The following is a 14,723-nucleotide window of genomic DNA, read 5'->3' on the forward strand; positions in this document are numbered from 1 at the left end:
TCCATTAACTGGATCCCCACCGACTGTGAAAGGAGCTGTGAGTGACAGCCAGATAGAGACACCTGCATTCAGGACACTTGAGTTGGATCCCACCCAGACATGTCAGCACTTAGTCATCCCAGTTGTGCTGACCATGGGCAGAAGAGTTGGTTTTGGATAGAGCATTGACTGCGAGATACTTAGGGAAATGGCTTGGAATTGGGTGTCAGCACCCAACAGGAGCAGTGCCAGAGTGGACTAGGGTTGCTAGGTGTTTCTGGGCCACAAACAAGCAAATGGCCCCTTCTCCCTCTTTGAAGGACGCTGGGGTCCCCGGGGTCGTGGGCGACCTGTGACACAATAAGCAGCATTACAGCAGTCTGGATTCCAGTGGGGCGGGGCCCCCACCCTCCTGGTCCTGTGCCCACCAGTGGGGCTGCAGCTACGGACGGGGCTGGTATCCTTTCCCGTCTGGTGAAAGCCCATTGCTTTTGCTCTTCTGACCAGCTTCCCCTTAACACCCCCTGTCCTCAGGACGCTGGGGCTGCTCAGGATCAGGAGTAGATTTATCAGGCTTTAATGGAATGACAGGAAGAAGACTTTGCTCTGCAGGTAGGTGTGGTTATGAGAGAAAAGGAGGCTGGGAAACACCAAGTGGGGGGGCAGGCAGCAGACAGGAAATTAGGGCCCTCCATGCCTTGCTACATTTAATATACCTGCCTGGCCACCTGCCATATAAGGACCCACTGGAGTTGTAGGGAGGGAGACCTTCCCTTGGGAACTGAAGGTGAGAAAGTTAAATGCCAGAGATAAGGGAAGTGTAGAAGTAAAAGGCATCCAACACCTTCCCCCTGCCCCCACTCCTGGCAAGTGGGTCATTTCATTGCTCAGGTATGTATGGCATTCAGAGCCTCTGGTACTGCCTAGAGCAAGCTGACTCCCAAGGGTAACCGTAATATGCCAGTGTGGGTGCACATGGCAGGAGCACACAGGGTTCAGCTCCAAAGTTTTGGCATGGTTCTCCCTCGGGCAGGAACCCAAGCTGGACACTGCAGGGAGGAGCAGAGGGGAGATCAGGGGTTTGGACCAGTCTGCAAGGACTGAGTTGAGCATCTTCGATTCTCTTCCCTCCCTCCTGCTGATGCCTCAGCTTTGGGGTATGTCTGAGCAAGGGTCTCCTCACTGGAGCGTGGCGGGGGGGGTGTTGCTGGAGGCAGTGCTGGCTTTAGCAGAGGCGGTTAGGTGAGGATGTGACACGAGTGAGCTTGTAGTGCCAATACGTAGCTTCCTTTAATGAGGGCAGGGACTTTTCAGGGCCTGCACATTCGATCAGGCTGGATAGGATTTACAGCACAGTGTGTACACACACCAGCATAGTGAGCACAGCGTAGAAAACACGGTCCCAGTGCTGTGTGCTCAGTTCCAGTGCAGCGTAGTACTTCCAAATCCACCCATGTAGAAGAGGGTGTATTTGTGGCATCTACCTGTATTTGGGTGGAAGCCAGCTTACCCATGCATTGCCAGTATGGCTTGCAGAAGTGCAAAGGCTCTTTGAATTAGCTGGAAGCACAGGTGATACGTTTCACTGGAAAGGGCGAGGAAATCTCTTGGGTCCCATCCAGCTTTGTTAAGAGCAATGAAATTGCAGCAGGGATGACTTTGGCCCATTGCACTCCAGTGACATAGTTCAGAGTTGTAAAACCCTCGGCTCAAGCGTGCAGGGGTGGGGTGAGATCAGCTTGCTCTCCTGAAGTGCGCTGTAGGCTCTGCCAGGTAAACCTGGTGGTTTTGCCAGCTCCTCTACATATGAATGAGTCTATGAGGGCTTTGCAATGAGCTTGACACATGGATAACCACATAATTAAAGGCTGAAACTTTATAGAAGAGCATTAGCGCTGGTATCTTTAACCACAAAGAGCAGAACTTGAGTCATCAAATGCCAGGGGATGAATTTCCTAGCGGATTGCTCCATCAGTTTGCTGAATTATTGGGCCTGGATCCAGTGGGATGCTGCATCAGACATGAACCAGGAGGGGAAGAAACCTGGCAAGTGGTGATTGTCTGAGTTAGAGGTCCTGTTAGCTTGGAGGACCCAGACTTGTAAAAACGGCTCTACAAAACTAGAACTAAACCAAAGGTTAGGTGAGGGCTGAGTCACTTTACCAAGACAGTAATAGTATGCCTGGCAGTTTCCATTTTAGGCTCACAGTCCACTGAATAAGAGGCAACATCACTTAGATTTCTAGGGCTATAGCCCAAATTATTCTCAGCTAATTAAAGATACTGTCCCAGAGTAAAATGCAATACTTCTCAGGCTGTTGAGCTTAAAGGAGACTGGAGTGAGCATGTCTAAGGTGGGCTGTAGATCCAACATGCACAAAGTGTGAGGCTGAACTGGAGCTGAGTTTCTTATTTTATCCCATTTCTGGTGTTAAATTCCCATGTTTGTATGACCAAAGCTTTGTACCTAAAGTTTGGCTCTTCTTTATCAGGCTATATTTCTCTCATAGCTGCATCCTCTGCCTATCTTACCCTTTGTTATCAGTGCAGATGGGTAGGAGGGAAGTGGGACAGAGGACAGTGATTCACTCCTGGGGAGTCTGTGGCTGAGTCAGAGACCAAAGCTAAATCACCACAGGCTGTGACTCCTGGGCCGTTCTTGCAGCTCTCCCAATTTCCTGCTAGCTTAAGTACTTGTTGAATGTTGGACTCCCATCACCAGTGTGTCAAGGTCACTCTTCACAAGTTCTCTTGTCTGTTTTTTTTGCCATAGGCACGGTCCGAAATGGATAAGTACCTTTCAAACGAGGTGCCACCCATCCCAATGATCCCAGACAAGAAGTACCGCCGGGAGAGTGCCTCAGTGGTGGATGAGTTCTTCTCCACAGAGAAGCCCACTTCTACACCATACAGCGTGAACATCAATGTGATTCTGCCAGACACAACGCACCTGCGCACTGGACTTTACCGGCCACCCAAACCCATGACGCCATTCCCACAGATCAAAACAGAGCCTGGCACCAGCTTTGCCCAGCCCTGTTCTTCTGCATCCGGCTCCACACAGACCCTGCCCGACTTCACCAGTGTCTTCAGCATGCCCCAGTCAGTGGCAGTGAACAACATCTTCATCAAGCAGGAGATGCCCTCTGAGATCCCCTTATCCACCAATCTACAGCAATCCCAGCTTTACCAGATGCCTCTTGGCAATGGAAGCGCTGACATTACCACTCTGACATCCTCCTCCAACAGCACCACAGCCATCAATAGTCTCAGTGGTGTCACCATGTCCACAGGTAACACCATGTCCGGTGTGGTCCACAGACCTGTCCATCCAGGAGGGCCAGTAAAGCAGTACCCCCATGTCTCCCAGGGACAGGGAAACTTCAACATCTCAGGGCAGTTCTATGCTGTTCCAGGGGTGAACCTGCCTCCTTCACCCCCCAACTCACAGCCCGGCAGCCCAGAAAATCAACCTGAGCTCATCAACACCATCTCTCCCCCACCATCCTATGAAGCCACTTTTGGACTGAAGTTGGTCCAGTCATCCCAGGTCCCCCCAGTCCCCAATGGCCTTGGGACCCTCTCCCAAGGGCACATTGTCATGCAGCCCCCCAAATACAACAGACGCAACAACCCTGAGCTGGAGAAAAGGAGAATCCATCACTGCGATTACCCAGGTATGCTCATGGTTGATGTATTGGGTTGGCTTTGGCGGGGTTCTCTTCTTGACACACTGAGGTTGGGGGCTGCCTTGGGCCTCCGCAGGAGTTTAATCCAAAATCACTTTGTCTGTCTGCATGATGAAGGGAGCTATGGAGCTGGGTGGAGAGCCCCAGGGAAGTGGGGTTTCTAGCACCACCAAGAGAGTAGAAGAGGTTGATCCTGCCTGCACTAGCTGATGCCTTTTTTTTTTTCCTCCCCTTCCCTTTCTGCTTCACGCTCTGGCAAAAGCAAGCCTGATTCCAAGAGGCAGACAGGTCCTGCAAAGCACGGGAATCCTCCTGGAAATCTGCTGCCTTAGCTGCCTGTTTTGTTCAGGGCTTGCCTAACCTTGAGCAGCTCTCCACAGGTGAAACCATGCTGGCTTTCTCACTGACCTTTCTGTTCCCACTCTCCCGTAATGAGTGGCAAACCACTGAGTAATTTCCATAAGCAACCTTTACAGTCTCTGTTCTCCTCTTCCAAAGAGGTAATGAGATGAATATCTCTGTGTCATATCCTTCAGTGGCTTCACGTACTGCATCAGGATGGTGTGGAAATGTGTTTCAGGGTAATGATCAGCCCAGAGCTGAAGCTGTTCCCTGTGTGTCACCTCATTGCCTGAGCATGTCCATCTAAAGACCTGTGATGCCTCGTCAGGAGGAGGTCTTGTAGGGTTTCCTGCACTGGGCACAGAGAGGCTGTGGGGCCCACAGCTGCAAAGTCTCATTCATGCCCCATGGGAGAGAGAAACAGTTGCCTCCCCAGGGAGAAACCCCAGTGAAGGCAGTGTGAGGACTTGAAAATCAGCAGTCCTTGCACAGTGACACACACCTCCCACTTCCTGGGCTGAGCCCCAGCCATCAAGCTATTGGGGATTAGCAAACAGTTTTCCCATGGGTGTGTGTGAACTGAGGAAAGTCACTTCCTAACTGCCTCCTGCAAGATTTATGTGCTCTTTCCGTGGCACAAGAGTAGCTGTAGTAGGTCAGCCCAGAGGCCCGTCTAGCCCAGATCCTGCCTCCAGCAGTGACCCGAGGAAGTATATAAGAATAGGACATGTTTAGAGAGATCTTTCTGTGCTCACACCTTCCCACCCTCTGGCAACTTGCAGATTAGGGACTTTCTGAGCCAGAAGCTGCACCCATGTTCTTGTGGTTAACCGCTTGTGCTGAATTTTTTACCTGCTGCTGGTCACGGTGGGAGAGAGACTAAGGGTGTAAGTAGACCACTGCTCTGAGACAGACCCCTCCGCTCTTGTCAGAACCGCTCAGAGCAAGAGTCTGATCCTGTGGGACACATTACCAAGGCAAAGCTCGCCTGTTTTCAGCACGGTTTTGGCCTGCATAGGAAAGCAGGAACACATCTGTGGTGAAAAAAAAACAAAACAAACAACCTGTGCTGAATAAACACCGGGTGGCTCGATAGTGTGTATGTGCAGAGCCAATGGAGAGCTTCTTCTAATCCTTCACGCTGAGGTTCAGCTAGAGGTGAAACCAGTCAGGACTGATGGCAGGGGCAGCAGGTCTTACTGACGTGGTCTGCGTGAGGAAGCGACAGGAGGCATGCTGAATTCACACCGGTAACTGGATGAACAGGGGAGACCTGTTTGCAAAGCCCTGATCCAAGTTTCCAGGTTGTGGCCCCAGCACTTTTTCCTCTGTGTGCTCTCATGGGGAAGTGAAGCTCAGCCATGCCCTGCTCCGGCTTCTCTCTGCTGCTCCCTCTGGGTTTGAGGACTGCTCTGGGTGCTCGGCTGGCTTTGTTTCCATGCCCTGCAGTCCTTGGTCTCACGTAGACTCATCTCCCTCCGGAGTGTGAGTGACCTCCGAGGCTTCAGACCATCAGAAGCAAAACTGAACTGTGCCACCAACCCTTATCCCTCCTACCACGGGGAGGGGAAAGACAGCCAACTGCTCCTGCACCTCCTGAGCAGGACGGAGCGGAGAGCTGCTCTCATGCAAGAGGCTTCTTCAGGCTATGTGGAAACACTGGAACAAAAAACACGACTATGTTGCTTATGCAGGTCATCAAAAAATCAAATTAATATTTTTAATATACTTGTCAAAACACAATGAAGCCGGGCCACAAAGGCAGCATGAGAAGCCTTCTGAAGCTTTCTCTAGCTGAAACAAGGGCCTAGCAAGGATTCATTTTGAGATGCCTGTTGTTGAAACATTTGCCAAAGTCATGGTATTTCTGTTCAGAACCTTTCTTTGATTAAACCTGTTGTCGCTGATCTGAGAAAACTTCCCACTGGCTTTACTCTGGATCTTGAAAGCCAAGCTGTGGCTCCACAGTGTACCTGCCATTTCCTGCTTCCTGGAACATTTTTACCACATCTGCCAGGGCTGGGACTATTACAAAACACATCTTCCCTCCAGCCTTGCAGCAGTGATATCAGCTACGTCTGGAATCCAGAAAGACAGATGGCAGCACAAAGCCAGCAGCTCACGGTGGTGAATTTAACGTTTTCATCCTGTCTGGAAGATCTGGTTGAGGAAGGAGGGGTTTGAAAGTCTGTGCCTGACTCTTCTGCCCCTGCCCTTAATTCCCAGCGCAATGCCCATGGGTGTCAGGATTGTGTGGCAAAGGATGGAGTGTTGTAAAGGTCTGTCTGTCTTGGAGAACAGATGCTCTTTAGTTACTGCTGAAACAAAATGGGTATAGCCAGGCTTATTTGCATACCGTTACTCAGAGTGCTTTTCAGTCCTGCTCTGTCCCTAACCTGAAATATAAATGTTCTGGATCTGTTTGAGCCAGGGCCCGTTTCTCACAGGGAAGTTGTGTCTTTTCTGTTTTTGCAGGTTGCTCAAAAGTTTATACCAAGAGCTCCCATCTGAAGGCACATCAGAGGACTCACACAGGTAAGAGCAACACATCATCAGGAAACTCTGCCAGCCAATACCGTGCCTGTTAATGGCGGTGATAATGTAGCTGAGCTGATTACCTTAATCTAGGGTGGTTACTGGGGTAGGGAGCACAGTTAAGTCTGCTGATGTTAATGTTAAAAAAAGTCCAATGGTTGCACTGGTTATAGTGACTGTATGCTGCTGTGTGCACTTTCTTGCCTTCTGGAGGGATGGTCTAGAATTTAGGAGAAGTCTTGGAGACTCTTGAGTTGATGGATTGGGTGGAGGAGGTGCCCTCAAAACCTCTATCACTCTGAGCTCTTCTTTTGAGATCTCCCAAATCCTAGCCAGGTCTGATCCTGCTTAGCCTACAGAAATACCTATATATGACATATATATATCTATGTCTATATATACCAGCCATGCAGACCACTTGCACCCAGTGCTTGTGCTCTTAGCAGCTGCCAGTGGTACATCACTGGAGCTGCTGAATACACATATGGAAGGGCTCTGAATACAGGTAAAGAAGGGCTGTGCCCTCATTCTCAAGGGCAAGGGTGCTGTGGGCTGCCCTTGCTGGTGTAAATGGGGTCACTAGCATAGAGGAGCTCCCACCACAACCAGCTTCCCATGGGTAAACCTAGCTCAGTGGCACATGTGCATTCAAGCACAGGTCTTCTCATTAAGGCATTTATTATACCTCAAACTTTATCAGATCCCCAGGTAGTCCAGGAACCATCAGTGCCCTCATAAATCTCTTTTATAGAAGGACTGATCTTTACTGAAAGCAATTAAGCTGGCCCAGAGTTCACTTTTCTTTTTTATTAGCAACGAACAAAACCCATCCTGAGGCTGGGAATCAGTTCTTGCACTTGGCTCTGTTCCGTTTTCATCTTATCAGTCCTTCAAACAAGCCAGCATAGAATTTTTCTTTGTGCATGAGGTACAGTATTTTTTGGCAGGGCCTGGGCAGGAGCAGGCTGGAGAATAACACGGAAGGGGTGGAAGAAAGGAACAGGAAGGACATTGTCCCGGCTCCGAGAGTTGGGTGGTGATAAGCGTTTGTCACAACAGCAGTCTGTTATTCAGGGCTACGGCAGGGCTCTCACTTTAAAATTAAATTATCTCTTTTCCCCTTCTGTTCAGAACATGGGTCTTAGCTCTGTGCCCAGAGACACGACCCATCTAAGACAGGCACCGTCCTTACAAGTCACAATATAAAGATGTATCCAGGCAAACTTGGGCAGTTTTTGAATGCAATAAAATGCAGTCATTTTTTCAGTTTTCCCAGTAATTGGGCTGGAAATCCAAGTGTGTTTGCCTCCTTCCATGTCACTTGCTGTAAGAGGGAAGGGCAGAGAGGCAAAGGAGGCTGTGACCTGAGTAGTCAAGAAAACTGTTAGTGTTGTGGGGTGGGTAAAAAGAAGGGAATCCAAACCAGAGAGCCATACACAGGCAGGCTCAGAGTGTCTGTGTCTGAATTTTGAAGCCTCGTGTTTTGCTTTTGAGGCCTCAGCCTCACTGAGCACAGAACCGAAGCTGCAGCGGAGGGGCCTGTCCCAACTCCTGCCAGCTAAGTACGCTCGATGCCGCTTCAGCTCCATTACTTGAAGGGTTAATAATGCCCTTTCTCTCGATTCTTTGCTTGATGGCAGCTGAGCTGAGAAGTACATGATCTCTAAGATCTTTTCTTGTGGTTTGCCCGTTGCTATGGGCTGGCGCTGTATTCATCTCTCCTGGAGACACCATTCATTTCCTGGGTGCCATTGTGAGATTAAATATATAACCCGGTGGCTGCTCACCCGCCTCCCGGGGGCTGGGAATGCCAGTTTGGGTCCTTTGTTTGAGCTTGCCCTGCCGTGCTGTCCTGGGAGATGGAGCCAGCTCGTGGGACAATGGAAAGCATTTTGTTTCTATCCTGGAGATCAACCTGTTATTGTTTGAAACTAAAGGGCCTTGGTGGGGTTGACCCAGCCAGGTGACCTGGCTGGGACAATGTCTGTGGCCACGCAGTGCAAATCCCGCCTTTGTCTTAGCTAACACAAATGCTGACAAACCCCCGAGATCCTCAGCGTGCCGTAAGATATCCAGCATGCTGCTTGTAAATTGGCTTTAAGTTCTGTATTTACCTGAGCCATAAAAATACACCTATCTCCTCGCCGTGGTACAGACCCCAGGGCCTTTTTGGGGAGCAGGATGTGGTCTTGGTGCCCAGTCTCCTCCAGGTTCAGGTGTCTGTGCTTTCATATTTTGTCCGATACGTGCAAGACACCATAGATCTTGCTGCAGCTGAATGTTTTCTGTTTCCTGGCCAAATCCACCACCTGCCTAGCACACAGGCTGCGGGGAGGAACGTCCGTTCACTGGGAAACATGTCGGAGCATGACACACATGCCTGTGCATGCATCCTGCATGTGTACGTGCATTCATGCCGTGATGGTGCGCTCGGCAATTGGCTGATGAAATGGTAAATATTTGAGGTCGGGAAAGTCAGCACATTCCCTGAACTCTGCCTGCTTGTTCAGGCTGTTAAGAGCGAGGGCTAATATTTGAGAGCACCACACCCATGCGTGGAGAGGGCTGCAGCCAGGGTTCAGCTCTACAACCTGGGCACGCAGGGAGTTGGAAGCGGGCATGGGCTTTTCCAGCCCAGTTCCCAGCTGGCTGAGAAGTTGCACAATGTAATTCATTTCAGTTTGGGAATAGGTGTGTACGGGCCGGAGCGGGGAGAGGGCAGAGGCATTACGTCACCCAAGTGCTCTGAAGAAAACACAATGATTTGTGTGCGGAGAGCTGCTGCAGGGCTGGATTTTGAGACAGAGAGCGTTAGATGGTGGTTTCAAAGATGTGAGACTTTGAGGAAAATTTACATAACCCCCTGCTTCCTCCTGATGCCCCCCACACCAGTATGAGCAACAGCACCTTCCATAGGAATTTTTGGCTTTTTAGTTAGAAAAAAAAAACCCCAAACAACCAACCCTCAGAAAATTTTTTTGCTAGAAATGCTCCAAAATCCAACAGGAACTTGAACAGCACTAAAAACCAAACCTAGAAAGCAGAGCAGGGCGGGGCACATGGACAGGACCTGGTTACTGCAGCTCAACGATTTACGGTCCCTTGGTAGCTATGGGCTGTGTACAGCAAGTGAACCCTGGTAGCGTAAAGCGTCAACGTGGCCACGAGCCCTGTTCTGCAGCGGGGCAGCCCCAGATGCCCTCCAGGGCCTCCCAAGAAGGACGGACATCGCTGAGAGGATGGGGCGGGTGTTTGGGAGGCCGGGCAGACGTGTGTCCGCATAGGCTCTTGCGTGGCGGCGCCATGCTGTGCCTGTGACCTGTGGCTCTTCCCTACAGGTGAGAAACCCTATAAATGCACATGGGAAGGCTGCGACTGGCGCTTTGCCCGTTCCGACGAGCTGACCCGGCACTATCGGAAGCACACGGGTGCCAAGCCCTTCAAGTGCCTAGCCTGCGGCCGGTGCTTCTCCCGCTCCGACCATCTGGCTCTCCACATGAAGCGGCACCAGAACTAGGAGCCGCCTACATTCATCACTTCTCCAGGAGCAGCTGAAACTCTTTTATTTCCCAAGGAGCCTCTCCTCTTCTTGTACGTAGGAACAAACCCATGCTGTGATCAACCGGCAGGGCAGGGGTGGCAGGCAAGCCCCCTCTGCAAACCCTGTACCCAACTGTTTCTGGTTTTAAAAGAAATCTCATTAAAAGAGTTATAATTACAGACTGATCTTGTGACGAGGCTCCCGGCGGCACCGGGGTGATGGACCTTGGATTCCAAAGGGCTTTCTTCCAGCAAACCTGCTATTTATTTGTCACTCGGGAGCAACTGTCCTTTGTGTCTCAAGTTCTTCGGGAGTTTTTTACCCCTTTCAGGGTGGTGCCTTTGGTGAGCCCCAGGAGGGTTGTGATGGGTTGGTAGCCTGGCTGTGCGTGAGAGGTCTCACTTCAAGCTGCCGGTGCAATCCTCTTGGACTGCCCCATGGCGTGGCTGTGGATGTGGCACCTCTGACGTGTGAGAACATGACAACCCCAGTCTCTGTGGGGGCATAGAAGAAAGGGCCTAAGACATATGCACCTGACGTGCCTTCAAGCAAGGGACAGCACAAAAGCAGATGACAAAGCCATCATCTGTGTCCCGTTGAGCCCACTTGTGGTTTCCTGGCAGCCAGCTCACTTGGGGCTGCGAATATCTGCCCTGCTTGGCCAGGTTTTTTGGTTGTGTCCTTAGCATTTCTGCTTCCAAGGTGAATATTGACTTCAGGTGTCTCTGGGAGGACCAGCGTGGGTCTTGAAGCCACCAGGGGACTGGAAAAAAGCCACTGATAAGGCTCTGGTTTCCCGGAATACACTGTGCCTTTCTCCAACAGCACTGGGCAGACTCTGCTCGTGCCTTGAACGCACACACAAGGAATCACTCATTGCCAATCACACCAGTCCTTTGCTGTTGCTATTTCATCACGTTCAGACAGAAAAGAAAAAAAGAAAAAAGCATCTTTGAAACAAATTCCAATAAATCCTGCTTTTTAGATTGTAATCATGTTACCTACCTCACAGGTTCACCGCCCTGGGCTCCGTGAGGCACCTTCCCTCTTCTTCTGTGGGGTGCCGTGGTGCGTGGGGCACATCAGCCATTCTTCAAAGTCTTAAGGGGTTAAAGTTAGGCAGAACAAGAACCAGGCCATGCCAGTTTAAACAGCAGCTGTGCAGGTAATAAATAAATCAGGAACAAATAATGGCCTGGTGTGTTCAACAGAATATTGATTTCCTCCACCCTGTCCTCCTGTTCTCCCTCGAACAAATTTAAGTAGCGTGCAGACTGATGCGCATCGGCAGCGTGAACTGAAAGGCCACGCTGAACCACGGCATCTTCAGGCAGTGGAAATTTGAAGGCCACCCCTTTTTTGCTATTGCCCAACCACACATTAGTCAAAAAATGCAGCTGGGTTCTTGGTCGCCCTTTGACTTGGATGAATAAAACTGATCACACCTGCAGTGCACGATGCTGGCCTGGCGTGGCAGGAAGGAGTTGTGGGGAGTGCATGGTGTGGTGTAGGCTTTGGGATGGATGATGTGCCCGGGGCTGGTGGTGCAGCACTGCAGTGAGCCCTTCGTGTGGCTCTTTGGTAAGAAGCCTCCTCCTTTCTCCATGCCACCAGGGAGGGTGGGAGTAGAGGGGTGAAGTCAGGCCACCGAAATGCTGGGAGCCGCCTTGGGCGACTTTCCCCAACGGTGCGTGGGAAGGACTTTCCAGACCTCAGCACTAGGGCTGGAGGGTTTGATGATGGCACCCTCTTCACATCGTGTTCAAGTGAGGATTGGAGAGTCTGGGTCATAAATAGGCTTTTGCAACCACGTGTATGTCCTCCACGTCCTTTTTCCAACTCTTTCATCGCTTGACATCACAGCTCGCTGGGGATTGGTGGGTGCTGGAGCAAATGGGCTCATTTGCCATCTACCTTGTTGGCTGTGGGTCTGGCTCCTCTTCAGGGAACGGAGCAGGACCTTGCCAATGCCACCACTGTGTTGTGGGATCCTTCTTTTTCCCACCTCACCTTGAAGTTGGGTTGAGCCACACGAGCAAGTAGGGCATGCAGTGCCATCTCCCCCCAAAAATGGGGGGTAGGAGTGGGGCACAGCCTGAAGCCTCTGTGCAGGGGACAGTTTTACCTGTTGCTTCTGTTTAGAGGTGGGTCTGGAGAGGCTCAGGGCAGGTCTCTGATTATGGAAAAACCCCTTGGAGAGCGGCGGTGGTGCAGGGTGTAGGAGTGTGCGTGTCTGCCGGTACGGGCGGGTTGAGCTCACACCAAAGGAATTTCAAAGTAATGTGGAGATGCCTCAGCCAGTCCCCGCCGGTGTCTCCAGGAAGCTCAGGCTGGCTCGATGGGGCTGGTGGGGACCCAGCATGGCTGTGCTGGGACCTGCTGGGCTCCACCCTGCTCCGCTGGCGCCCGTTCAGCTCCTCGATGGGTGAGCCCTGGCATGGCAAGCCTGCGGCACTGCCGTGCCCGTGCCCCCTCCGGGAGCCGGCAGCCCCCACGGCTGTAACTGCAACCTCCCCGCAGGAAGACATTTTTTTGGTGCATCTGTTGTGGTTGAACCTCCTAAATGTGAGAGCCAAATTACAAGGCACAGGGTTGACCAATGCACTGCGGGTGCCACCGGGCTGGTGGTGCGGTTAGCCCTCACCCGTGACCCTCTCAGAGGGATCCCATTGCCCCCCCTCTTTTTTTGGAGAAGGAAACCTCCGCCCCTCTCCTGTTCCATCTCTCCCTGCCCTGCTGTGCTGATGGGGCCCTTTGCTGAAATCCCCTTTCCTGAAAAACAGTACAAAGCCAAAACAACCAACAAGCAGCTTTAAATCTTAGGGGAATTTTAAATGTTTTTTTTTCACTACAGAAAAAAATGCATCTGCTCATCCTCACATAGTCTATGTGTGTGTGTATGTATATTTCTTTTTATTTTATTTTTTTTTTAAATTTGATGTGGGGGCAGAGGAAGAAGTGTCTTAACAAAAAACCCACCCCAATCCAGTGCTGCTTCCCAAGCAGCACCGCTGGTCTGCATGGAAAATGCTGACATGCAAATGCTCTACTAGTGCAAAGGCAACACTTTAAAAAAAAACCAACAAAAACAAGTCCGAAAGAAAACCACGGCAAGCCTTGGCTTTTATGTCTCTTATTTTTGTGTGTACAGAAGTGGACAGCCTCGAGCCTTGCGTTTCATTGCGTGGCCGAGGGCAGCTATTCCCCGGGAGAAGGGGAGTGATGCTGACGGAGCAAAGCCCGTCTTTGCTGCGGGAGGGACGGCTCGGAGCCGAGCGACATAGCTGGGGTGTGCGAACCCCACCTGAATGAAGGTCCCTCCCGTCCCTGGTCCCCCGGGACACTTAGGTGACGGGGACATTGGAAAAGGTTTGCAAGCCCAGGAGGCTTTGCAAGCCCGTGCTTGGTGCAGAACAAACGTTAGTCCGGCGGGCGCCTCGGCTCTGCCGTGCCTTGTATCATAGCAGGGAAAAAAAATAATCGCTGTAAATAAGAAAAGAGCACTGTATCTCTTCGCGGGTCTGCGTGGATCGAACGTGATCGTTTACTGTCTGAGATGAACACAATGTGAAAAAAAAAAAAATTGGGACCTGGAAAACTTGGGTGGAAGGTTTATTTTTCCGGTGATGCTTTTGTTTGTTACATAACCCTTCTCCCCCTCCCCAAAACTCCCCTGCAACTATTAATCTATCTCATATTTTGTAATAAAATTTTATCACGTGGAGACGTGGTCGTTCTTCTGTTCCCTCCCATTGCAAATGCTCTTTTTGCCTTTACCTGCTGCTGCCTGTGCATGTGTTGATTTTACAGGCTTAAGAAAAAGGGGAAAAAAAAAAAAAGCTTTTTTCTTAGGTTGGATTAGGAAGAATGGGTATCGGAGCAGGGGAAGGGTCTGTGCACGGTGTAAGCCTGGAGCCCTGGGCAACGCTGTTGGTGTTGTTACGTGGCCTAAGCTGACGCTTCGGAGGAATGGCGAGCCCTTTCTCAAAGCGATGTTGCAATGCTGTGCAAAGAAAAAGGAGTGGCAGGGGACTTTTTTTTTTTTTTTAATCCCCTCTACCTTTACTACCACGTGCTCCCATTTTTTTGCCCTCTGAGGGGAGAAGGGGGCATCCGCAGGCCGCGCGGGTCGGGGGAGCAGGAGCGGAGCGGGAGCCTTCTCCTTCCCCGGGCTGGGCGGAGGGGATGAGAGAAGAGACGGGGGGGACACGGGGAAGTGCTGCGCCGGGGACGCGGCGTTCCAAATCGCCGTCTGTGTACTTTTGTGTGTATATACACACACATTTGTACATAGGCAAACAGCCGGCAGGGGTTCAGTGAGGGCTGTTGAGCTCATGCCTTTTGCATGCACGCACCCGCACGCGCATATGCCGACACCTACAAATACGCGCACATCTCTCTCTCTCTCTCTATATATATATAGATAGGCTGCACTGACGAGCTCTTTGCAAGCCGCTCCTGGCAGGATCCCATCGGCTTTCTCCAGCATCTTCTTTGTGACCGGCTTCCCGCGGTTGCCTCCTGGCCCCGTTACTCTTGCAGGATCACGAGTCATTCCACGCTAAAATCAACAACTCCCTATTGCTTTCCAAAGGTCTTGCATTTCAGCTACGTTTTTCATGAGGAAAATCCTCTTT

General features: G+C 51.0%; 1 protein-coding gene across 1 annotated transcript; it reads left to right on the top strand.

Moving 5' to 3' along the window:
• The first annotated feature begins 2,764 nt into the window (after positions 1-2,764).
• On the top strand, positions 2,765-10,062 carry LOC104624118 (Krueppel-like factor 5). The gene is made up of 4 exons (XM_010291403.1): positions 2,765-3,292; positions 3,350-3,656; positions 6,486-6,545; positions 9,884-10,062. Exons 1-4 carry the CDS (start codon positions 2,765-2,767, stop codon positions 10,060-10,062), a joined length of 1,074 nt encoding a protein of 357 aa, XP_010289705.1.
• Positions 10,063-14,723: the final 4,661 nt, after the last annotated feature.

This window comes from Phaethon lepturus, unplaced genomic scaffold (assembly GCF_000687285.1).
Source record: "Phaethon lepturus isolate BGI_N335 unplaced genomic scaffold, ASM68728v1 scaffold29267, whole genome shotgun sequence".
Lineage (NCBI taxonomy): Eukaryota > Metazoa > Chordata > Aves > Phaethontiformes > Phaethontidae > Phaethon > Phaethon lepturus.